Source organism: Phyllopteryx taeniolatus, chromosome 6 (assembly GCF_024500385.1).
Source record: "Phyllopteryx taeniolatus isolate TA_2022b chromosome 6, UOR_Ptae_1.2, whole genome shotgun sequence".
Classification (NCBI taxonomy): domain Eukaryota; kingdom Metazoa; phylum Chordata; class Actinopteri; order Syngnathiformes; family Syngnathidae; genus Phyllopteryx; species Phyllopteryx taeniolatus.
In genome coordinates, this window is record NC_084507.1 from 24,978,220 (window position 1) to 25,003,108 (window position 24,889).

Here is a 24,889-nt window from a genome sequence, read left to right on the forward strand (position 1 = left end):
CAAGCTGTACATTTTGCCATACTATGTGACAGGGGTAGGGCATCAAATTTTTCGTATCAAATTTCCTTGGCCATGCTTCCTAACTCCCCTGTACATGCTCCCAAAAATCCCAAACTTCACGTTTCATAATCGTCACGGCCTGAAGACATCTGGATGACAATATTTTGCAATCAAATCAAATCTAACGCCACCTAGTGGCGATAACAAATGTCTTCCTTCAAAATTGAATGGACTGCGCCGAGCACATTAAGCAGATCGACCTGAAATTGTGTCCGTTAAGCCTCAAAAACATCGATCGTGCTTTGGCAAAACAAATTGTGACGTGGCGAACCTTAATGAGTCACCGTGATATCAAAAGCTGTTGGAGCGTCACTGCAGATGGTCCTATCTTTTCAAAATTTCACACACTTGATGACAGTCCGCACTTAAAGGCATCTACGGAAAATAATAATTTCATCTTACTAATAGCACCACCTACTGGCCAAAAGGACATGTCATGTATCATACTTGCGAGCAGGTTAATCTGATCTCCGTAATATTGCTGAGAAGACTCTTAAGACCTTCACGATATCACAAGAAAAGCTTTGCGAGTGTTTGTGTTTAACAAACGCTGATGCCGTGGCAACGTGCTGTTTGCCAAGAAGCCAATGCTGTTTTGAGGATCGAAACATGGATGCAAACTCAGAACTGAGTTTACGCACACATCAAGCCTCACGAACACTTCAATATTTGACAGGTTTAGAGCTCAGTCGTGCCCCCTCCAATTTTCCAAAAATTCAGCTCCGGCTGTGCGTCTCCTCTTGGCCTACCAAAATTGGGAGGCATAAGTAACAGCCGGAATCCTACAAAAAGTTCTCTTGGAGCCAGAAGCTCAACCCAACAGGAAGTCCACCATTCTTAATTGACTTTCAAATTCTGACCGTACTTTTACGGACTTCTACACATTGACTTTAAATTTTGGCTGTCTCGTCTAAATATATCGAAGATTCAAACTTATTCAAAGGTTTTCATTTTGTCTAATGATGTTGCCATGCCGACATACCGTTGGCGGCACAGTTCGCCAAGAAATCAACGCCGCTTGGACGCTCTAAACATCCCCAATAACTCATGAAACTTGGCACACGCATCGAGCCTGGCAAAATATTACAGATGGAACATGTTTACGATGCAATTTCTAAACTGTGGTTCAGCGGCGCCCCCAAGAATTGAATGATTCTCTTGAAAATGCTCCATGACTTTTGATGTCAACATAGACATATTGTTTACCTTTACAGCGTGTCCTGTAGTTGGTGCAGCAGTCTCCTCGGGCGAGACAGTCATTTGAGCAGTGACAAGAACGGTTTTCCTTCCGAATCTCCCCACAGCGATCTTTACTGCACCCGTAGCCACCGTCTGCTTGCGGGGGAAAAGAAACTCTCACCAACGGCTTATACCAATGTATTGCCTGGATACATGCAACGCCAGTGATCGATAGGCGATACGGCACAGCACCTCTCCTCAAAACACACACACACACACAGTCAATTATAAAGAATGCCAAATGGTCTATATCATGTAGTTAAGACACAGAGAGACTGAAAGAGTCCCAAAAAGGCATTGAGGTGAGTCTTCTTGGAAATGTTTTGGTCGATTCGTGGATGACATCATCAACACCTGATGTGAATTTTAAACATTTAGCTTGTCAGACGATAGCAGGAAAAAACGGAAACATTGAACAGTTGCAGTTGTGCGTTCTAAAGTTTAAGAAAGGTCAAATTCAATTCACCTGGAAAGGTTAGAGTGCATTTTGGGTTCAGCCTCAAACTTCACACAGAAGCTGAATATCTCTTTGTTTGATAAGATTCTTCTGGAGATGGAGGCACGTGGAGGTGACTTAAATGCTGTTAATTAATCGTCATTATACTGCTGAGGGTTCTTTGTTTCGTTGTTTCAGAGCCCTCTGGTGGCAGTTCTACTGTAAAATCGCTTCTCGCCTTTAAACAGACCCCATTTCCTGTTTAGAGAGGAAGTTGTCATCAATCAGGAAGTAAATGAGATGCACGCCTGATGCGTTTCTTGGCAGGACAATATTACTGGCTCCAGTATGAATGGCTGTTGTATCCCTGTCGAAAATGCCCTACTGCTTCCAGATGTGATACATGGATGTTCTCGTGACATCTGCGGAGCCGGCCCTTCCCGCAAGCCAATCATGTTGTAGTGGGGCGTGTCCTGCCTAGAAACTATATGGGAATCTAAATCAAGCTCCTAGGACGTAGGAGCCAATCAGGTTACAGTGGGGGGGGTCATGGACGTGTCACAAATGAACCGTCTGCTTGGCTAAATTATGACTGTCACCACCAATGTCCACTTTATGCTTCATATATTAAGTAGGATTCCATTCAATTCAAATATAATGTTACTCTTCACAAATTTGCAGATGCAAAAACGATTGTGATTGGTCAATCCCAAGCCCGTCCTGTCCTTCGCCCCCTGCTATTGTCGTGAATATCACGTTATTCAAGGTCAAATTATTGAACCGTTTGATCGAGAGATGGATATTCCCAGCCGACTTCCGCTCGAAGACACAACTTTGCAAAGTAAGTTAGACTAAAAGCTATTTTAGTCACAATTTTGGGGCACCACTCTGCAATGTGATATTTATGAATAGTTCACAGAGAACACGAGTAATTGTCCTGATGATTCGTGTGAAGGCAATGCTACATAAGTTACAGTTCGTCAGGGAACACAGGCCGAAACCCAAACGTACGGCCCTCCCGATCACGCCCACTGTCATTGCCCACGTGAGCATTGAAGTCCCCCGGCAGAAGGCGGAGGGAGGCTACCCTCTCCCAACGTACGGGCGCCGAGCCGGGGAGCAATAAGTATACCCGCACCTGCTCGGCGCCTCTCATCGTGGGCAACTCCAGAGTGGAAGAGAGTCCGACCCCTCTCGAGAGGACTGCGACCAGAGCCCAAGCCGTGTGTGGAGGCGAGTCCGACTATATCTAGTCGGAACTTCTCGACCTCACACACCAGCTCGGGCGCCTTCCCTGCCAGAGAGGTGACATTCCACGTCCCTAGAGCCAGTTTCTGTAGCCGGGGATCGGATCGCCAAGGTCCAGCTCGCACTGCACCCGACCCCTATGGCCCCTCCCACAGGTGGTGAGCCCACGGGAAGGGGGACCCACGTTACCATTTCGGACTGTGCCCGGCCGGGCCCCACGGGTGCAGGCCCGGCCGCCTGGCGCTCTCCGTCGAGCCCCACCTCCGGGCCTGGCTCCAGAGGGGGGCCCCGGTGACCCCTGTCAAGGGAAACCCGAGTCCATATTTTGTCTTCGTCATAAGGGGTCTGTGACCCGTGCTTTGTCTGGTCCCTCGCCTAGGACCTGTTTGCCATGGGTGACCTTACCAGGGGCGTGAAGCCCCAGACAGGATCATGCATACACAAAGCAGACAGACAAAATGGCGGCCCCCGCAGATGCCACATGTCCCCCCCCCCCGACCACCCCACACACACACACACAAAAAAGAATTAACACTCCAGTTTTACTGAGAGGCTAATCTTAGTTTTCTCACGTTTACAAGCACGACAACGCTGTGACTACGGTACAAAATGCTGCTCAACACAGATTACGTTTAGACATGCCGCACACAAGATGGCGGGCGATGTGTCGCTCTTATTGAAAATATATTGTATTTTTGTGTGTTCTGAATTCAAAAACTTGAAATCTCCTTGCGTGGGTTGCGCCAATATGTAGCAAATGAGAATTTCATTAATTTAGGAGAAAGTAATAAACCGGGAGCGACGTTTGCGTGACTTCCGGTATATCGTAATTTTTAAATTGTACTGTTAAAATCAAACTAATGTCTCGGGAAAGCCCACCACGTCACTTTTTACAAGTTTACCTTTAGGCGAAATGAAGACAAACCTTTTTTAATCAGTCTCGTGATCTGGAGGTCGCTCCACTCTCCGACATTTTGAGTCCTATGTTACAGAGGTTTACTTAAACTCAGAACACACACAAAATACGACCAAGAGTGGAATTTGATGGTATATTTAATTAAACATACAACTACAACTACAAAGTACAGAAAGAAAATAACACTGAAGGTAAAAGAAAGAAAGAAAATGAGGCATAAGAAAATGGAAAGGAGGACATCGTGTGATTCATGCGGGAGAAGGCAAAGTTGGGATTTCGTATGAAGCTCGTATGTATCAAGAGTGACGTGAGCGTGGAAATAAATGGGCGCTGCCTCACGCCAACTGCGTGACTGGCGTACGCACGTTTCTGCAGCTTTCGGTGCTTCGGCGACACTTGGAAACTCTTGGAATGAAATGTGCACATCAGAGACACGTGAACAATTGGCACTGATGAAGAATTCATGCCCGACAACATTTGATTTCAACAATGGAAAAGAGGCAAGGACTCACAACCACTGATATTTGTGCGGACACCTATTAACTGATCAAGGCGATCGCTGATGCCGCCGTTGCCCTCACAATCGCTTCGTGACTCCGGCACATGCCCTTTGTATTGACTTCATTTGAACATGTGCATCGTTTGCACATGATTAAAATGTGTTGAAATTGACATAACTTACCCCTCTTCTCCTAAAAAAAAACATGATTTTGTTTGTGAGTGTGCATGTTCTCTCCTGTGTATTCAAATAATAAATGGAGTCATCAAAAAGGAGACAAAGTTTTTGATATCCTCTTTGAATTGCTGATGTGCTTCTATTTGAATTCAAAAGATTGATTACAAATAGCACACATAGAACATTGATCTCACAGGGCTGAGTGTACGTTACTGTAGGAACTCATTTGTAATGCGTTCAAAAAATACATGCTATTAACCTTGTGGGCTGATCCTAGTCAGCCACGTGCCATCCCATCACCCCTGAGAGAGCAGCGATTCTTCTTCTTTTTTAGTTCAGCGTGCGCGCGCGCGCTATTGTGTCTCCGCAGCATTGACGGCCGCACACGCGCTGTCCCAGTCGCTCCTCTTTCGTGTGTTGTTAACGCCGGTGGACAGCGTGCCAAAGAGGTTTTTCTTGCGTGCCTCCGCTTCATTGAGCAACTTCACATTCAGAACAAAAGATTTTCTTCATTACCTTGCTCATTTGCCTTTTTTTCTGATCGTGCAGAGATGGGGATCTCGGGTGCAGGGTTCATTGAAATGTGATTTGCATATTCAAATATGGGCGTGGACAGGGAGGAGTCGGCTACTCCGACGTGTGCGCTCATTTCCACGTCGATTGGGATGTACGAAGGAAATGTGCTTGGATTCATGAGTACACAGAGTTGCGTACATCTGGATATTTTTGTGCGTACGCCATGTTTTAGTAGGAAATCCAAGTCTTTGTACGGGAGGCCCCTGGTCTTTGGAAGAGGCTCTGGAAGCAAGGCGACAGATTTGGCTGCAGATGAAAAAGATGGAGAAAAATAAAAACAAAGGGAACAAGAGAGGCGGGAGAAGAAAAATGGCGGGTCGTCACGCCTTTTTGGGAGAACCGGACATCTCGCTTCCTGCCTCTTTCGTGGCTCGCAGGCAATTTCAGAGCGATCCCGCTTGGCTGGGAGCGGGCCCGGTACCTTCGTAGTAGGGGCTTAGCGGAGGCCCACGCCCACGTTAAGGCTCGGAAGCCATGTCCGTTCGATCGCGGCTCGCGTTTAACCGAGCCGTGTGCCCGCACAAAAGGGGAAACGGAAAATGGGTGGCCGATGGCCAGCCCGGCTGGTGAGCTGCCGGCAAGGTATGAAGAGAGGAAACACAAGACGAGCCTGAACTCACAGAGGAAGGTGTGAGTTTAGAGCTAAATACCCCAGGGGCGGGGCGTAGGACTTGGAGGAGACCACACCCATCAGCCTGAATCTTGTCTACAAATTTGAGTCAATGGGTTGAAAATCATATTAATCGAAAACACTATCGACTTTGTACTCTCACGCATGGGATCATTGTTTCAACTTTGGTCGTGTCAGATCAGTTGCTTATTGTTCAATACAACATTTTGTACTGTTTGATTTCAAATCATGCTTTCAAAATCTTGCAGAGGACCTGTCAAAGTGAGAATGGGGACACAGACACCAAGGCATACATTTGGAATATTTCTACAGAGTTTCCAAGATATAAAAACTGACATTTTATCTTCCGTTAACAAACATCAAAGGCCACGTCCACAAGTTCTGGTGCTTGCAGTTCCTCTCGACGCCAGCAGGTGGCGCCTCACGTGTAGGTTTGAATATTAACCACAGAGTCTCCCCCAACCATTTGGTCCGGGAAGGCGTCTTTTGAAGACAGGAATCAAGATTTGACGGGAAGCTGCTACTTAGTTTGAGGTCCACTTATCGTACACCAGGCATTGTCCTAGTTGCAGTCTCCCAGCAGGGCAGCGTGGAGGAGTGGGGTTCTCAAGTGGTTCCGAGTCTCTTGGCACCTCAATTTGCAGAGTGCATGTCCGCTACAATTGTTTCGTGCCCCCTACTGGATTTGTCTAATCAGGTCGTACTGTTGTTAGACCATTCTGTTGTGCTGACTCAGAGAGACCAAGTTCTGGCAGCCCTCAAGTCCTCAAGAGTGGGTAGGGTACCCATGATTTTTTTTAGCAGTTTTGATTGTCCGTTGCAGTCGGAGTTTGTAGCAGCACCAAACCACACTGTAACGGATGAACACAGGACTGATTCAATGACTTCTGTGTAGAACTGCTTCAAAAGCTCCTGTGGCAGGCCGTGCTTCCTCAGAAGCGGAAGGAAGTACATCCTCTGCTGGGCCTTCTTGAGGATCAGAATCAGAATCAGAATCAGATGGAGTTGATGTTGGTCTCCTACTTCAGGTCCTGACAGTAGTTCCCAGAAACTTGAAGGTCTCGATGATTGACAGGACAGTTGGAAAGCGTGAGAGGCAGCTGTGGGGAAGGATGCCTCCTGAAGTCCACGATCATCTCTACAGTCTTGTGCGTGTTCAGCTCCAGGTTGCGTCAGCCGTAGCAAAGCTCCAGCCGCTCCACTTCCTCTCGATACGCAGCCTCGTCGTCGTCTTTAATGAGGCCAATGAAAGTGGCGTTGTCTGCAAACTTCAGGCGTTTGACAGCCGGGTACGTTGAGGTGCAGTCGTTTGTGTAGAGAGAGGAGAGTAGCGGAGTGAGGATGCATCCTGCAAGCTTCCACAATAGATCCAAGTGTCATTCGGACAAAGCCAGAGTGCCAGCCTGCATTTGGATGCAAAACGTGAAGTTTTTCCATTTCCTTTTTGTCCCTATTTGTTGGCACGGCAGATGATACATTAGTTGTTTAAAATGTCACATACAATCTTGCCGCAAAAGAAAGTAACTGTGAAGTTTTAAATAAAAGTTTGAAATGCTCCATTATAGCAATATCAACAAAGCGAGTCAAACGACGTGAATGTACACAATGCACGAGCAAGTGCCTAAAGTCACTCAGAGAGCGAGAAGAAACTGTCAGTGTGAATGAAATCAATTTCAAATTGTGACGAGTGGAGTGCTAATGAAGAGGGTTGAATGTCATGTCCAAATCCAGTCTACTGCTGACGCATTTGGGTGAAAAGTGATAGGAATCATCCATTACCTGTCCTGAGGCAGAGACGGTCAAAGTCGGAGCAGCAGCTATTGTAGGTCTTACATAGATTGTCACAGCGGCAGTTTGGTGGGTCCATCTCAACCAGCTCAAAACACCTGTTTCTGCAGGAACTAGATGTTGGCACATACCGCACTGCAAAAAAAAAACAACACAAAAAGGTAAAGGTTGAGAAGAGTTTGTCTGGAAAATGACTATTGTCTGTTTTGGATTGTTGGTGCTTTGACGCAACACTGAGTGCAAGTCATAGAGTAAAATACAGATATTTATATAAATACGAGTGCTTGGCCCAAGCAATGTATCAAACTCCAACAGTGAAGAACTGATTTAATTTCAATAGTGTACGGCAGTTCTTCAATCATTGCAACTTTACAACTTTATTGCAATATGGGTTGTGGGACTGGTTGATGGAGAAAAGCCAGTTTCCGGGGTGTACGGCGTTCCCTCGCTATATCGCAGTTCACCGATTGCGAATTCAGTGCCTTGTGGGTTGGTTTTTTTTCATATTCATATCACACACGATTCACCATATCAGATTCTTTTGGGGGGTGGGGGGTTGTTAATAAATGCTCCCTGGCCTAAAACGATAACTGTAAAAACAAAAACAAAAAAAATATTTTGTAATTTCTCGTGCATGCACATTGGCCCGCCCCCCAGTCGATAGAGCACAATAGAAATACTGCTGGTATACTATAATTTAAATGAAAAAAATATTTCACATGGTATACTGGTACTGAGGAGTTGTGAAAAAGGTATACTTTCATTTGAATATCAGAATCAGAACCAGAATCATCTTTATTTGCCAAGTATGTCCAAAAACACAAGGAATTTGTCTCGGGTAGTTGGAGCCGCTCTAGCACGACAACAGACGGTCAATTGACGGAGAACACTTTGGAGACAGAAAGACAATTGTGCAAAAAGATGCAGAGTCCTCTAGCACTTAGAGCAGTCCGAATGACTCATATTGCAATAGTCCGGTGCAATGACCACCGTGCAAAGGGCGCCGAGACTTCAAGGAGTGGATGCGGTTTAAAGTGACGAGTAGCGCGATCATCTGGGACAATGTCGGTTGTGCAAATGTTACAGATACTCCTCAATCAGTGTGCAAATGGAGCAGATGCTACTCTGGCGTGAGTGGCCAGTATATGCAAATAGTGCAGCGTGGCGAGACGACGACAGCGAGTGCACGAGTAATACATCAGTGGCCCCACAGAGATGCGACAACGAACTCAAGTCAAAAAATTGCCAGCATGTTGTTATGGAATTGTAGGTTAGCTGTTTAAGAAGTTGATCGCAAGAGGGAAGAAGCTGTCGGAATGTCTGCTAGTTCTAGTTTGCATTGATCGGTAGCGCCTACCTGAGGGAAGGAGCCGGAAGAGCCGGCGACCGGGGTGCGGAGGGTCCGAGAGGATTTGGCACGCTCTTGTCTTAGTTCTGGCAGCGTGCAAGTCCTCAAGGGTGGGTAGGTGGGTACCGACAATCCTTTCAGCAGTTTTGATTGTCCGTTGCAGAATATGATATGTAATGTAAAACATTTATATAACAGTAAAAGTTCGCTGCTCACCCATGAGAATCATGACGTACTTGTGAGCTCATATTGATATCAAATCCATAAAATGTATATTTTCAGATGGGAAAGGGGCCCTAATTAGAGATGTCCACATACATTATGGTGACAGAGTCCTTTGAATTGACTTCATTTGAACATGGACATCGGTTGAACGTGATTAAAATGACATCAATTACCCATCCATCAATCCATCCATTTTCTGAGCCGCTTCTCCTCACGCGGGTCGCGGGCGTGCTGGAGCCTATCCCAGCTGTCGTCGGGCGGGAGGCGGGTTGCACCCTCAACTGGTTGCACCCTGAACATGCAAACTCCACACAGGCGGGGCCGGGGATTGAACCCCGCTCCTCAGAACTGTGAGGCTGACGCTCTAACCAGTCGTCCACCGTGCCGCCACATAAATTACCCCTCTTGTAAAAAAAATTACTTCATTTTAACACATTTTAATCATGTGCAACCAATATACATGTTCAAATTAAGTCAATTCAAAGGACTTTTTTTTCAGCGACGTCCTCGTCACAAGAAATGAGAAATGATCACCTTGATCAATTATTAGGTGTCCTCACAAATATCAGTGATTCATTAAATACACTGGTTAACGAGTGAATTGCGACTCCTTGCCTCTTTTACATTGTTGAACTCAAATGTTGCTGGGCATGAATTGTTCATCAGTGCTAATTGTTCATGTGTGTCTGGTGTGCAGACTTTATAATAAGAGTTTCCCAGCATCAGCTGGAGAAACATGAAGTTGACGTGAGGCACCGCACATTTCCTCACGCGGACATTTCACTCTTGATATATCGGAACTCTGCCATGAAAAAGAAGGCACCTTTTGTACATGAGGCCCCTGGTCATCACCTCTTCCAGACCCTAACCCTCAGGTAGGCGCTATGATCAAACCAAAGTAAAACAAGCAGACATTCCAACAGCTTGTTCCCTCTTGTCATTCAATTGCTAGTGCATCATTTGCACAGCTCTAATTGTATCAGCATTATCACATTACTGGTAACCTTTCATTGCTCAGTGGCTCTCTCTAGTGTGCGTTTGTGTTTTTATGTCGTTTTGTCAAAATGGTCTATTGCCATACTGAAGCGGCTCCAACTACCACAGACAAATTCCTTGTGTGTTGTTCACATATAAAGATGATTCTGATACTGATAATAATAATAATAAATAGAGCTGCGAGCCTCTACTAAGGCTCCACGTTGGGGGACTGACACATTGCTGATCCACTGCACCGCACTTTTCAGATTATATCATTTCATTCCAGTTCACAATTATTTGGAGCACAACAAAACAGCGACATGCTGTTCGCCACAACAGCATGTCAACACAACAACGGCATTAGATGATATGGAAAGCTTTGAATCACTTTTCATCTTCAATATGTTTAGATGAGACAGCCAAAATGTAAAGTGGATTGGATATCATCTGTAGGAGGAGTTCATATAAAATATGACGGCTGTAGAAGTGGAAAAAATAGGTCCGAATTTGAAAGTAAATACAAAAATGGCGGACTTCCTGTTGGGTGTGGGATGTGGCTCCAAGAGACTCTTTTGTAGGTGTTGGGCTGCTACATTCAGTATGCCTCCCCATTTTGGTAGACCTCGGTGAAACGTACAGCCGCGGATGCTTTGTTGAAATTTTGTAGTGGGCGCTGCTGAGCCATTTTTAAGAAATTGTACGATTAACCTCTAAAATGTTGAATTGTTTTCCAGGTTTGATGTGTGTGCAGTTTCATGAGTTTGCGTGCATGTTTTGACCCTCCAAACAGCATTGGTTTCTTGGCAAACAGTATGTCGGCAACAGCATTGTAAGAAATGCAAAGCTTTTCATAACTTTTCATCTTCTATATGTTTAGATGAGACATCCAAAGTTAGAAGTCAATCGGATCAAATCTCTAGGTGGTGTTCGTTAGAACATGACGGCTGTACTCGATGAAAAATAGATCAGGCTTTGAAAGTCAATAAAAAATGGCGGACTTCCTGTTGGGTTAGGGTATGGCCCCGAGAGACCTTTTTGTAGATCTTGGGCTGTTCCATGTGCCTCCCAATGTTGGTAGATGTAGGTGAAACGTAAAGCCCGGGCTGCTGCTTTGAAAGTTTATAGGGGGGGCTACTGAGCCATTTTGAAAAAATTGTACAGAAAAACTTAAATATTGAAATAATTTCATGAGTTTGCATGCATGTTTAGGACCCTCAAAACGTGTTGGTTTCTTGGCGAACAGCACGTCGTCACTGCAAAACTCCCAAACTTTGTATTGTGACATCATGAAGGCCTTAACAGTCATCCTAGCAAATAGGTAGATCGGATTAACCTGCTAGCAGGAAAACAACAACGTATGACACGTCATTTGCTTGTGATAGTAGGTGGTGCTATTAGTAGGATTATCCTCCCCCCCCCAGATGCCTTTAAGTGGGGACTGTCATCAAGTGTGTGAAATTTTAAAAAGATACAACCATCTAGAGTGAAGTTACAGCACCTTTTGATGTCACACCTTATGCTGAAAAGTAATTTTAATTTTTTTTTTCAAAGCATGAGCAATGTCTTAACTGACAAAATTTTAGGTGGATCTGTTCAACGTGCTCGGCGCAGTACATTAAAATGGGAAGGAAGACATTTGTTGTTGTTACTAGGTGGCACTATCATGTATGTATAACAAAATATTGTCTTACAGATATTTCAGGGCGTGACTATTATGAAACGTGAAGTTTTGGATTTTTTGGACTATGTGCAAGGAACAACTTTTCATATCCCAGGTCTGGAGATACTACAAACCAAGTTTGAAGTCAATCGGATGAAAGCTGTAGGGCAAGTTCATGTGAATGTGGAAAAATGGTCCAGAAAAGGCCCAAAATTCTATTTCAAAGAAAATCTAAGATCACTTCCTGTTGATTTTAACATGGCTTCTGTTGACTTTTTTGTGTCTCTCGCTCGGGGTGCGACACGTATCTCCCACTTTTTGTAGCCGTAGGGGACACATAGTGTCCATTGTATGTTAGATTTGTAGGGGCACTACTACAAATTTCACACTATATAAATGTATGACGCCATCCAGAGGTTATGAAAAAGCTATACACTTTAATTCCAACATGCCACCAACAACTAAAGGTTATGAAAAAGGTGTACACTTACATTCTAGTATGCCACCGCCACCTAGAGGTTATGAAAAAGGTGTAGCCTACACTTTCATTCCAATATGACAGGGGTACATATGACTGCATATATGTACAGTTGTGCTCAGAAGTTTACATACCCAGGCAGAATTTGTGAAATATTGTTTTGTTTAAATACGACTGATGACTGAACAACAACCATCATTAATTTCTTTATGTTTATGATTTGTTTAAGGACAATGCTTTTCTGAAATGCTTGACAGTTTAATTCGAAATCCCTTTAAAAGAAATTTTGAAAAAATGTTTCGCCTGGACCTTCATGTTTTCTTTAAAGAATTGTGCAACTCTTACAAATTCTGTCTGGGTAATCAAACATATGAGCACAACCTCTCTCTTTTACTAAATAAAAGTGGGGCTGTGAATTTCAAAATAAGAGCAAGTAAATAAAAAAGGTTACGTGTTCAAATAAAGTGCTTCAGAATAATTTGAAAAAAACTAACAAAATACAGATAATACTTCATGTTTTGATCATATGGGTAGAAGCAAAATCATGCATTGTAGAAATGCATTATACATAGGTAGAAGGGTCAGAATTTTGAGGTCAACTTTGGGGGTGCGTATTATACATGGATGCGCATTATACACAAGCAATTACGATATATATCACTGAGTAATTTTGGAAGCCATTTCATCTACACTTAAACGTTCATTTTATTTTCATGGTTTTCTTATTATTTATTGTATTTTATCTTTATCTTTATGCTATTTTGACAGTTTTAGGTCAGTTCATTTTTTTTTTTACTTTGTTTTTTGCACGTGTGGATAAAATTGTTGGTAGCCTTCTGTTAATGAAAGAAAAACCCACAATAGTCACAGAAATAACTTGAATCCAACAAAATTAGTAATAAATAAAAATGTAATAAAATTATCCAATGAAAATCAAACATTGTTTTTGAATTCTGGTTCAACAGAATTATTTTAAAAACCAAACTCATGAATCAGGCCTTGACAAAAATGATGGTACCCTTAACTTAATATTTTGTTGCACTACCTTTTAGGCAATCACTTTAATCAAACATTTTTTGTAATTTTCAATGATAGTTAAAACACCCGAGCCCCCGTTCATGCACTCCTGGTCTCGGGTACTGCATGACTTTCAGCATCGCATACCTGCTCTATCGAAATACTCAAAACTTGCAGTCTTCTAAATCAGTGCTCAAATGCGCGGCCCAAAATTTACCATAGAAAAAGAACGGCTGAACCCAGACCTAACTCCATATGGACAGTGGAGGAGGTCCTCCTTGACCTAGATTGCCCCTCGGACCTCTCCACCTCCTCTTGAACCTAGATTAAGATTTCATTATTTCGTAAAGATTAGAACCTCTACTTGGCACCTCCCTTCTCCTTGAATGATGAATTGGGTTCTACACCTGACTCTGTGCTCAGTCGAAGCTCATTTTTTTCTCCCTTTCTTCTTTAGAACTTTGTTGAATTTCGCCTTTTTTTTCTTTTGTTTTGTTTTGTTTGTTTTTGGCTGAGAACTCTACACATAAGTTAGTTTTTACCTTTAGTATTGGCTTCTCCCTTACCCCGGAGAATTGCTGGTCTCACAGCCATCCCAACATATACTGTGGGTAAGGAAAGTAGTCAGACCGCCTTAAATTTTTCACTCCGTTATATTGCAGCCATTTGCTAAAATCATTTAAGTTCATTTTCCCCTCATTAATGTACACACAGCACCCCATACTGACAGGAAAAAAACTGAATTGTTGAAATTCTTGCAGATTTATGAAAAAAGAAAAACTTAAATATCACAGAGCCTTTGCTCAGTATTTAGTAGAAGCACCATTTTGAGCCAATACAGCCATGAGCCTTTTTGGGAATGATGCAACAAGTTTTTCACACCTGGATTTGGGGATCCTCTGCCATTCCTCCTTGCAGATCGTCTCCAGTTCTGTCAGGCTGGATGGTGAACGTTTGTTGCACAGCCATTTTCAGGTCTCTCCAGAGATGCTCAATTGGGTTTAAGTCAGGGCTCTGGGTGGGCCATTTAAGAACAGTCACGGCGTTGTTCTGAAGCTACTCCTTCGGTATTTTAGCGGTGTGCTTAGGGTCATTGTCTTGTTGGAACGTAAACCTTCGGCCCAGTATGAGGTCCTGAGCACTCTGGAGAAGGTTTTCGTTGGGACTGAATTGGACGTGATGAGCAGTGAGTGCCTGGTTTTCTCCACATATACCGCTGTGATTGTGGTCCATGAAGGCAACTGTGTGTGTGTGTGTGTGTGTGTGTGTGCACGTGCGTGCATTTGTGCGTGCGTGTATGTAAACGTGAAAGTGAGCGGCAGTTTGATATTGGGGGCATACTCACACACACACACACACACACACACATCATTGCTCCCACCATCGTAATTTTGATGCAAAGAGTGAGAAAAGGTGACAAGATTACGCAACTGTTCCACAACCAAAGCTGTGGGTGATTGACGGGGGGAGAAGCACTTATTTACATGACATCAGCTGTGCAGCGCATTAAACCAGCTCACGGTCCGGACAACAGAACAAGTTGAAATATATATATATATATATATATATATTATATATAATAAGTAATATACACTATATCCACATCAATCTTTGTTTGGTCCGTTGAAGTTCATTGTAAATATTATTTAAGTATTGTTAAGTCCTTCAGTGAGTCAGTCCTCTCTGGCAGGGAAGGAGCCCGAGCTGGTGTGTGAGGTTGAAAACTCAGACATGTGAGGAGTCATGTTAAGTCATGGAGAGTGATTTCCGGACGGCTTCAAGGAAATTCTGGTCCACCATCCGGCGTCTCAGGAGGGGGAAGTAATGCACCATCAACACTTTGTATAGTGGGGATGGGTGCTGCTGACCTCGACTCAGGACGTTGTGAGCGGTGAGAGAATACTTCAAAGACCTCCTCAATTCCTCCAACATGCCTTCCTATGAGGAAGCAGAGTCTAGGTTCTCTGAGGTGGGCTCTACTATCTTTGGGGCTGAGGTCACCGAGGTGGTTACAATGATCCTCGGTGGCAAGACCCCAGGGGTAGATGAGATTCGCCCGGAGTTCCAAAAGGCACTGGATGTTGTGGGGTTGTCCTGGTTGACACGCCTCTGTATCGCGTGGACATCGGGGACTGGCAGACTGGGGTGGTGGTCCCCCCGGTTGTGTTCCAACAACAAGGGCATTCCACTCCTCAGCTTCCCTGGTAAGGTCTATTCAGGGGTGCTGGAGAGGAGTGTCCATCGGGAAGTCGAATCTCAGATTCAGGAGGAGCAGTGTGGTTTTCGTCCAGGCCGTGGAACAGTGGATCAGCTCTACACCCTCGGCAGGGTCCTCGAGGGTGCATGGGAGTTCGCCCAAGAAGTCTAAATGTGTTTTGTGGACTTGGAGAAGGCGTTCGACCGTGTCCCTCGGGGTGTCCTGTGGTGGACGGTTTGGGAGTATGGGGTGCCGCACCCCCTGATACGGGCTGTTCGGTCCCCGTACGATGCGTTTGGTCCGCATTGCTGGCAGTAAGTCGGACTCGTTTCTGCCCTTTGTCACTGATTCTTTTCAGAACTTTTATGGACAGAATTTCTTGGAGCAGCCGAGGCGTAGAGGGGTCCGGTTTGGTGACATCTTTGCTTTTTGCAGATGATGTGGTTCTGTTGGCTTCATCGAGCCGTAATCTCCAACGCTCACTGGATCGGTTCGCAGCCGAGTGTGAAGCGGCTGGGATGAGAATCAGCACTTCCGAATCGGTCGGAAAAGGGTGGAGTGCCCTCTCCAGGTCGGGGATGAGATCCTGCCCCAAGTGGAGGAGTTTCTTGGGGTCTTGTTCACGAATGAGGGACGAACGGGACGGGAAATCAACAGCCGGATTGGTCTGCAGCGTCTGCAGTGATGCGGACTTTGTATCGGTCCGTTGTGGTGAAGAAGGAGCTAAGCCGAAAGGCGAAGCTCTCGATTTACCGGTCCATCTACGTTCTTACCCTCACCTATGGTTGCGAGCTGTGGGTCGTGACCGAAAGAACAAGAACCAAAACCCAAAAAAAGGAACTCTGAAGATTATGCATTTGTGTTAGTTTTCATGGAGAAGGCATATTTAAGCAACAGGGGAAATCAATCCTACAATATCGCCAAAAATGTAATTAGCATCTTATCAATATGTTGCAAATGATGAAAGTTCATTTAGGACGCCTCAGGTAAACACAATTTGGCATTCAAAGTTTGAAAAATATGACTTTGGATATTTCTTTCTGAGAAGCAGTTGTGACCTTTTGATGGCTAACAACTGCCAATAACTCAAATACTCATATTAGTCAAATAATTGATCCACGGAATGTCAGTGAGGGATGTCTTAGCCCATTATTGATCAAGTGATATTCCCAACTTGAATTGGACTCAGTATAAGATCTGAAAGGAATTCGGTGATATTAAACATCGCTATCCGTGTGGTGTGGGTGCTCGCGTGTACAGATGCATGCGGAATCGAACCCGATTCAAGTGCTGCTGGAGTAAGATACTCACGGTGTGCTCTTCCCGTGCCCGCGGGGTCTTCCCCCGAGGGCTTCAGCCTGTCGTGGCCAAATCCCCAACACACATCGGTGACGGACAGGAGCCACAGAATCCTCCCAAACTGAAAAATAGGGAGACCACCAAATATAAACTGGCTACTCTGGAATTCAAAAAAGCCTCCCAAGCAACGGGACCAAAGTGTCCTTCGTTCAGCCAGTCGTCGTCGTTCGATATTTTGCACTCCACCCGCTTTACACGAATGCGGATTTGACACTTTCGTGCTTTTCAACAGCTAGAAAATCGAAAGTGAATGCCCGTTGAGATCACTTCATGATGAAAGAACAACGTTTCCACGGCAAGATAACAGAGAGTGACTAATTCCGATCCACATGTGCACTCCTACCTTCGGCCGGAACATCGCAACTCTCTGGAGATGAGATTCAGATGGAGAGGAGACGAAAGCACAATTGCCCGTTTGTTTTTTGCATCGAAAGTTTTCTTTTTTTTACATATACATTTGGATTCCAAAGGAAATAGATTCGTTAAGAGGCGGAGCTTTAATACAGCTTCATCTTCTGACCCTTCCTCCTATATGGCAGCGCTCAGCAACTCAAGAGGCATTGGAACAAGTTTCCATACAGAAAACCCACAAGATCTACAATGAAGATCGTTTTTCTTTTCTGGATGTCATTTTTTGCTGCATGCAACAAAAAATATTGGGAACTCCGGGCGAATAATAAAAAAATCAGGCTTATTTTCAAATAAAATACGAAATATCGATTTGAGTCCTCCTCGTATATAGAATACAAATCCGAACCCAACTGCAGCGAACTAAAATGCGTTATCGCTCGATCACTTCTGGAGCGTGACCCTCAACGTTCGGCGTCTGCACACCGAGGCTGTCAAATGCATACAAACGTCAACATAAACAGTGGCCCTTTCATGCCATATGTCAGCGCGTCGGCCATATTGGATGTGGCCACAAAATCTGCAAACGATATTGTTAAAATGGTGTTAGAATGTCCAAATACAATTCAAAGTAATGGTTCAGTCAAAGCAGTTTAGGGGAGTAACTCAATAATTTGTAACTGTAATCCATGACATTGTGACCACAACCAATGCCATAGCAGCCGTAATATTAATTCAACGACTACTGCAATCGCTGTGCTATTACCCTCAGCAATTGCCTCACTTCCTTCTTGTGTGGGTCCTACTGAAAATCTCACAAATGATTTGAATGTGGCACTGTGTCACGCTCTCGACACCGTAGCGCCATTAAGTCTTAAAACGGGTCCGAGGTGATTGACTTCTTGGCTCACGGATGAAACCGGAAAACTTCCATACATTCATCCATTTTCTTCCGCTTATCCGTGGTCGGGTCGCAGGGGCAGTAGCTTTAGCAGGGAAGCCCAGACTTCCCTCTCCCCAGCCACTTCATCCAACTCTTCCGGGGGGGGGGGGGGATCCCGAGGCGTTCCCAGGCAAACCGTGAGACATAGTCTCTCCAGCATGTCCTGGGTCATCCCCGGGTTCTCCTCCCAGTGGGATGTGCCCACCTCACCAGGGAGGCGTCCAGGAGGCATCCTAATCAGATGCCCTAGCCGCCTCATCTGGCTCCTCTCAATGTGGAGGAGCAGTGGCTCTATTCTGAGCCCTTCCCGGATGACCGAGCTTCTCACCCTCTCTCTAAGGGAGAGCCCGGACACCCTGCGGAGGAAACTCATTTCGGCCGCTTGTATCTGGGATCTTGTTCTTTCGGTCACGACCCACAGCTCGTGACCATAGGTGAGGGTAGGAACGTAGATCGACCGGTAAATAGAGAGCTTCGCCTTTCGGCTTAGTTCCTTCTTCACCACAACGGACTGATACAAAGTCCACATCACTCATCTCATCCCCGACCCGGAGAGGGCACTCCACCCTTTTCCAACTGACGAGCATGGTCTCAGACTTGTTGATTTCCATCCCAATCGCTTCACACTGAGAGCTGGAGCTCACGGCTTGATGAAGCCAACAGAACCACATCGTCTGCAAAAAGCAGAGATGCAATACTGAGATCACTAAACCGGACCCCTCTATGCCTCGGTTGCACCAAGAAATTCTGTCGATTAAAGTTATGAACAGAATCGGTGACAAAGGGCAACCTTGGCGGAGTCCAACCCTCACCGGAAACGAATCCGACTTACTGTCGGCAATGCGAACCAAACTCTGACTCCGGTCGTATAGGGACCGAACAGCCCGTATCAGTGGGTTCGGTACCCCCATATTCCCGAAGCACAGGACTCCCTGAGGGACACGGTCTAACGCCTTCTCCAAGTCCACAAAACACATGTCGACTGGTTGGGCGAATTCCCATGTACCCTCGAGGATCATGCAGAGGGTGTAGAACTGGTCCACTGTTCCACGGCCAGGACAAAAACCACACTGCTCCTCCTGAATCTGAGATTCGACTTCCCAACAGACCCTCCTCTCCAGTACCCCTGAACAGACTTTACCAGGGAGGCTCAGGAGTGTGATCCCCCTGTAGTGGGAACACACCCTCCGGTCCCCCTTCTTAAAAAGGATGGACCACCACCCCAGTCTGCCAATCCAGAGGCACTGTCCCTGATGTCCATGTGATGTTCCAGAGGCGTGTCATCCAGGACAGCCCCACAACATCCAGAGCCTTTAGCAAATCCAGGCGGCTCTTATCCACACCCGGGGCCTTGCCACCGAGGAGCTTTTTAACCTCAACCCCAGAGATAGGAGAGCCTGCCTCAGAGATTCCAGACTCTGCTTACTCATGGGAAGGCATGCCGGTGGAATTAAGGAGGTCTTCATAGTATTTTCCCCACCTACGCACAACGTCTCGAGTCGAGGTCAGCAGCGCCCCATCCCCACTATACACAGTATTGATGGTGGACTGCTTCCCCCTCCTGAGATGCTGGTTAGTGGACCAGAATTTCCTCGAAGCCGTCCGGAAATCATTCTCCATGGCCAGCTGGTACCCATCAGCTGCTTCTGGGGTCCCACAGGCCAAAAAGGCCAGAGAAGACTCCTTCTTCAGCTTGACGGCATCCCTCACCACCTGTGTCCACCAAGGTTGCCGCCACGACAGGCACCGACCACCTTACGGCCATAGCTCCGGTCGGCCGCCTCAGCAATGGAGGCTTGGAACATGGTTCCTCCCAGTCGCGCCCTTCCAGGTCTCACTGTCATTGCCCACGTGAGCATTGAAGTCTCCCAGCAGAACGATGGAGTCCTCAGTGGGAGCGCTCTCCAGCACCCCCTCCAAGGACTCCAAAAAGAGTAGGTACTCTGAACTGCTGTTTGGTGCATAGGCACAAAGAACAGTGAGGACCCGAAGGCGGAGGGAGGCTACCCTCTCGTCCACCAGGGTGAAGCCCAATGTACAGGCGCCGAGCCAGGAGGCAATAAGTATACCCGCACCTGCTCGGCGCCACTCAGCGTGTGGAGTTTGCATGTTCTCCCCGTGCCTGCGTGGGTTTTCTCCGGGCACTCCGGTTTCCACCCACATCCCAAAAACATGCATGCTAGGTTGATTGAAGACTCTAAAGCGCCCTTACGTGTGAATGTGAGTGCGAATGGTTGTTTGTTTATGTGTGCCCTGCGATTGGCTGGCGTCCAGTTCGGGGTGTCGCCCGCCTCTCGCCCGAAAACAGCTGGGATCGGCTCCAGCGTGCCCGCGACCCTCGTGAGGAGAAGCGGAATGGAAGATGAATGAATGAATGGAAAATAGCCACAAAAGCTCACAGTTTTTTCCTTCTAAAGTCGACGCATGTGATTGGCCCTCTGTGGTAACGTGCTATTTTGCCATCGTCTCAAATATGACAGTTTTCCAAATATGACCTTGAAGCGCCACCTTGTGGCACAATCTATTACTTTGTCTGATGTTTTGCAAAGCTTAGACTCATAGTTAGACTTAGATTTACTTTGAACAGTTTCATTTTTATAGTTTTGTACTTTTTATGGAACATTCCCTTATCTGTTTCTTTCATATGAAGCGATATTGTCTTAATTGTGCACATTTGTCATTACGTCAACATGGTATCATGTCTTCTCTGGAGTAAGATAGCTGTCAAAAAGATGTCGGCATGATTCTAACAATTTGTATTTGTATAATGTTGTGCACATGATTTTTTTATGAGTATGAATCAACAATTTTTGGGTTACAACTTTTGTTTATGGGAGTGTGAAACACAAATATTTCTTTATGTGAGTATGAATACATTTTTTCGGGTTTTATGAATTTAAAACCTGTGAGTGCCAAGTCTTATGAAGACAGCTCTCATTTTTACAATTACGAATCTTCGTTGTGGACATGAATTCACTTTTTATTTCGAATATGGAACATACAAAATGAAAACGCGAGGGGGTGACATACATACTACTGAAACACAAATTCAAAGTTTGATGTGCCTTCACATTTATGGAATGTTCAACAGTCCTAATATATTGCTTGACTTAATTTCCAAATATGCAGAAAAGACATTTTTGATCAGTGTATCAAGATTTGTGAATATGCCATTTAGCCAAGAGTATTATCAGACTAATAATATAGGAATGTTTTTTCATTCACCAATGGACAGTTGAAGAAGCCAAAGACTCGGGGAAAATGTGGTACAGTATCAGTGAAAATCAAAGTATACATATCTTTCCATCATAAACAGAGAATGGGCAGTCCCAAAACCAATGAAACCCGTCCTCAGGGGCTCCTTCACAAAAGCGACATACAGTATCAAGGACTCTGCATGGGTCAAACCTATCAATGATTTGAAATGATACTTCTTTCATTTTATTGTCCATCAAATATTTTGTAGGTAAATTCAAAATCTTTATTCAGTCAAGATTATTCCAATAATTTAAAAAAAACACACGTACAGAGTTGATGCGACATTTGTTTTTAAATAATCTACATCGGTGACGATTTTGAAGGGAAACATATCCCAGCAATTTTTGCTGCGTCAGCAGATAATATATTTAGACTTCAGTTGTGACCTGGCTCAAATTTAAATAACAAATGACACCATCGGAAATTGCATTTAGAACACTATTAGGAAAAATAACAAATTCTTGGTATGTCACAAGTGAGCTATTTGAATCAAACAACTGACTAACCAAAAGAATGTTATCGAAAAACCAATTGGGATAAAAGGAGATCCTGTCTTTGTTCTTTCATAAGTAGTATCGACGTGGAGAAAAATTGTGTTTCAATGTCACTGACCACGAGAGAATAAGAAGAGGTTAGTGTGGGGTTTTGGAATATTATAATTACAGAGTAAAAGGAAAGTTAGGCCTCGCAATTTTGAAAAAATAAAATTTGGGATGAAGTTCCAATTTGAAAACGAGTTATTAATGAACTGTTTGAGTCCATTTATTGTGAATGTATTATTTAAGGTGTGAAAGTCCAAGAAGTTAAGGCCACCCTTGTCATAAAAGGTTTTTTCAATATTGATGTGTGTTATTCCAAATAAAATGAAAGAGCATTTTGGATATATCATTTTTAATACCATCAGCTTTAAAATGTTTACAATTTTCCCTCTAAGAGATAAATGATGCTTCAACCATTGGATACATTTTTCCATGTGTTTTGTCAATAATTAAATCAAAGTTTGAGTTGCACCTGCTCCTTCCGTCTTTGGTGATAATAATATTGAGGTAAGTGTTACACTCTTCAACAGATAGATTACAAATGGAAGGGATTTTTTGGGGGGAATTTTTCTCTCTTTAAAACACTTCTTGTTTTGAATGCCTCTTCACTCGGCCTAAAAGCCACACCCGTACGAGCCATACAAGCAATCGATTCATTCGCAAGTCGAACCAGAAGTACATTTGACTTTTACCCAAAGTTAAATAACAATTATGCGAATCAGCTGAAGGCATAAATCGCTTCACCAATTGAATTGACTTGCAGTGATCGCCATCACACAAGTTGCTGAACTGGTCGTCAGCCAATCGCAGGGCACATACAAACTAACAACCATTCACACCTACGGGCAATTTGGAGTCTCCAATGAATGCATGTTTTTGGGACGTGGGAGGAAAGCGGAGTGCCCGGAGAAAACCCACGCAGGCACGGGGAGAACATGCAAACGCCACACAGGCGGGGCCGGGGATTGAACCCGGGTCCTCACAACTGTGAGGCTGACGCTCTAACCAGCCGCCCACTAAATTAGAACTAATAATACTTTATTTACCCAAACTAAATCAATTAATTGGTTAAATTAGTTTCAAATTGAGTCAACAAGCTGATTCGTCCACTCCACCGAGTGCCCTTCGCAACTATTTTAAATCACCAATTGAATTGCCAACTCTCACGCAGCAATTTAATTCAATCAAATCAATTGTGCGCGGGTCGCTGGATGGCGTCATCACTTTCGGGCTACTCGATCACTGCTTCTGTGCACATTCTCAAACACCTTTCAAGTACGTGATCAAACCTCACACCGTAATTTGCGAACACAATTTAAGCACATCGCCAATATTGTGCCTCTATTCCAAACTACACGCATTGCTCAAACGAGCCTACATTACAAACAAGTTAGTTGCGTACCGAGTACAAGCTACTGCGCGCGCAACGCAATCCATGGCGGAGCTTCCAGAAAGTCCCGATTACAAGAATCTTCAGCTGTGGGCGCAGGTGGAACAGATATTACCACCACCAACTCGGGAAGTGTCCTCAGGCCGGTGCCTGGGTGCCTGGTGTCCTCCTTCAAGTAACGACACCCCCATTGACGACATCGCAGAGTCCCCCGGAGCCACGTCGCCACCGCTGATCCGACTTAGAGAACTTGACACGTTTCTTTGCCGTCTTGTCCGACCACCGCACGAAGAGCGCTACGGCCCCAATGTTGCTGGCGGAATTAATTTGCATGACTGCCCAAGAGACGACGTCATCGTGGCCTTGTGGGCTGACAAATCGGCAAGCTCGCAGGCACTTTTTGACAACCTACGACTTAAGCATCCTGACCTTCAGTGAACGCTGAAAACATTTCGCTTTCCCCTTAACACCGTGCCACCGTCTGCCGTCACTGCAGTGGGCGTATGCGCCCTCAACCTGCAATGGAACCATCGCTCATTAACTCACTGCTTCCTCGTAGTCCCCAATTTTCCGCATAAAGCTTAAGTGGGGGCGGATGTACTTGTCCGACTGGCCGTTCAAGTTGACACTATTAGCGATGTTTTGTGGTCGCACGCTAATGGCGGCGCCGCCAAACGCGTTGTCCAACCGTTAAACCTTAAGTCGGGACAAACCATCCACGACGCTTGCGAAGTTTTGAGCGAAAATGAAGTTATAGTAAAAGCATCAACTATCAACTTCCGTATTCGACTGGTCGCACGCGCTAACCAAGCCGTAACCGGTCCACATGCGTTCGTTCAGCCTTCGCTGGAGTTAATGACCTGGGTTTGTCACTGCATGCCACACCCCTCCTAGATGCTGCGGATTCACAACCACACACGGAACGACATTCACATCCCCAGATCCACTAGGCTTGGCCTCTTGATCTGCTCCGACTTCCACGACTTCAACCTCACGGTCCCCGTGATTGGTCACCTTCCACTAGACCTCTTCCCATTGCCGAGCTCTGGTGGAGTCCAACTCACTGTTCCTTTGTGACACATTGCTCTCGTTCCAGTGGGTCCTACTGAGGGTGATGAGGTCATCAGTGTGGACCTGGCTACAGACCAACATCTGGTGATCCATACGCTCAGTACAATCCCAGCTGCACCCGAAAGTGGATCACCCATGACTTCACCTACTCCAACCCATCGCGAACAAACTCGCCTGCGACACCGTGACACCGTGCGATAGTCTCCTACTCCCTTATCCCGACGTTGAAACTCACGTACAGCAGGTCCTAGCAGATGCTGACGGCCTAAGTCCGATAATGAAGGACGGCGTTTGCGGGCAGTGTTAAACAAACACGGCGCGTCATTCGCTAAAGACTCACTAGAGTGCAGCCTAACAGACTTGCATCTCGGCCGCACTCCGACCCATCGAATACAACCGCAACCGGTTGACGACCTTATAAAAGAGGGGACTGTACCTGCGATACCAAGCAGGCCCGCCAGGGGTCGCTTCTGGGACACTGGACTTGCTCTCGACCTTTAGAGGCCAC

The 24,889-nt window shown here is 45.3% G+C and overlaps 1 protein-coding gene across 12 annotated transcripts in view; it reads right to left on the reverse strand.

Moving 5' to 3' along the window:
* The window catches only part of enpp2 (ectonucleotide pyrophosphatase/phosphodiesterase 2), a 148,872-nt gene extending 131,302 nt beyond the window's left edge, over window positions 1-17,570 (reverse strand). For 2 of the 12 annotated variants that reach the window (XR_009789032.1, XR_009789031.1), the window contains exons 1-4: window positions 17,176-17,570; window positions 16,785-16,893; window positions 7,562-7,705; window positions 1,267-1,392 (exon numbers count right to left, since the gene is read on the reverse strand). Coding sequence is in view for 7 of the 12 variants with exons in the window: in XM_061776871.1 (XP_061632855.1) it covers window positions 1,267-1,395; window positions 7,562-7,705; window positions 16,785-16,893; window positions 17,176-17,190 (397 nt within the window). In the remaining 5 variants the exon portion in view is untranslated. Of the gene's footprint in view, window positions 1-1,266; window positions 1,396-7,561; window positions 7,706-16,784; window positions 16,894-17,175 lie in introns of those variants that run through there. The other 10 variants (XM_061776876.1, XM_061776875.1, XR_009789030.1 and 7 more) reach the window with 9 other exon arrangements.
* Between the last annotated feature and the right edge of the window lie 7,319 nt (window positions 17,571-24,889).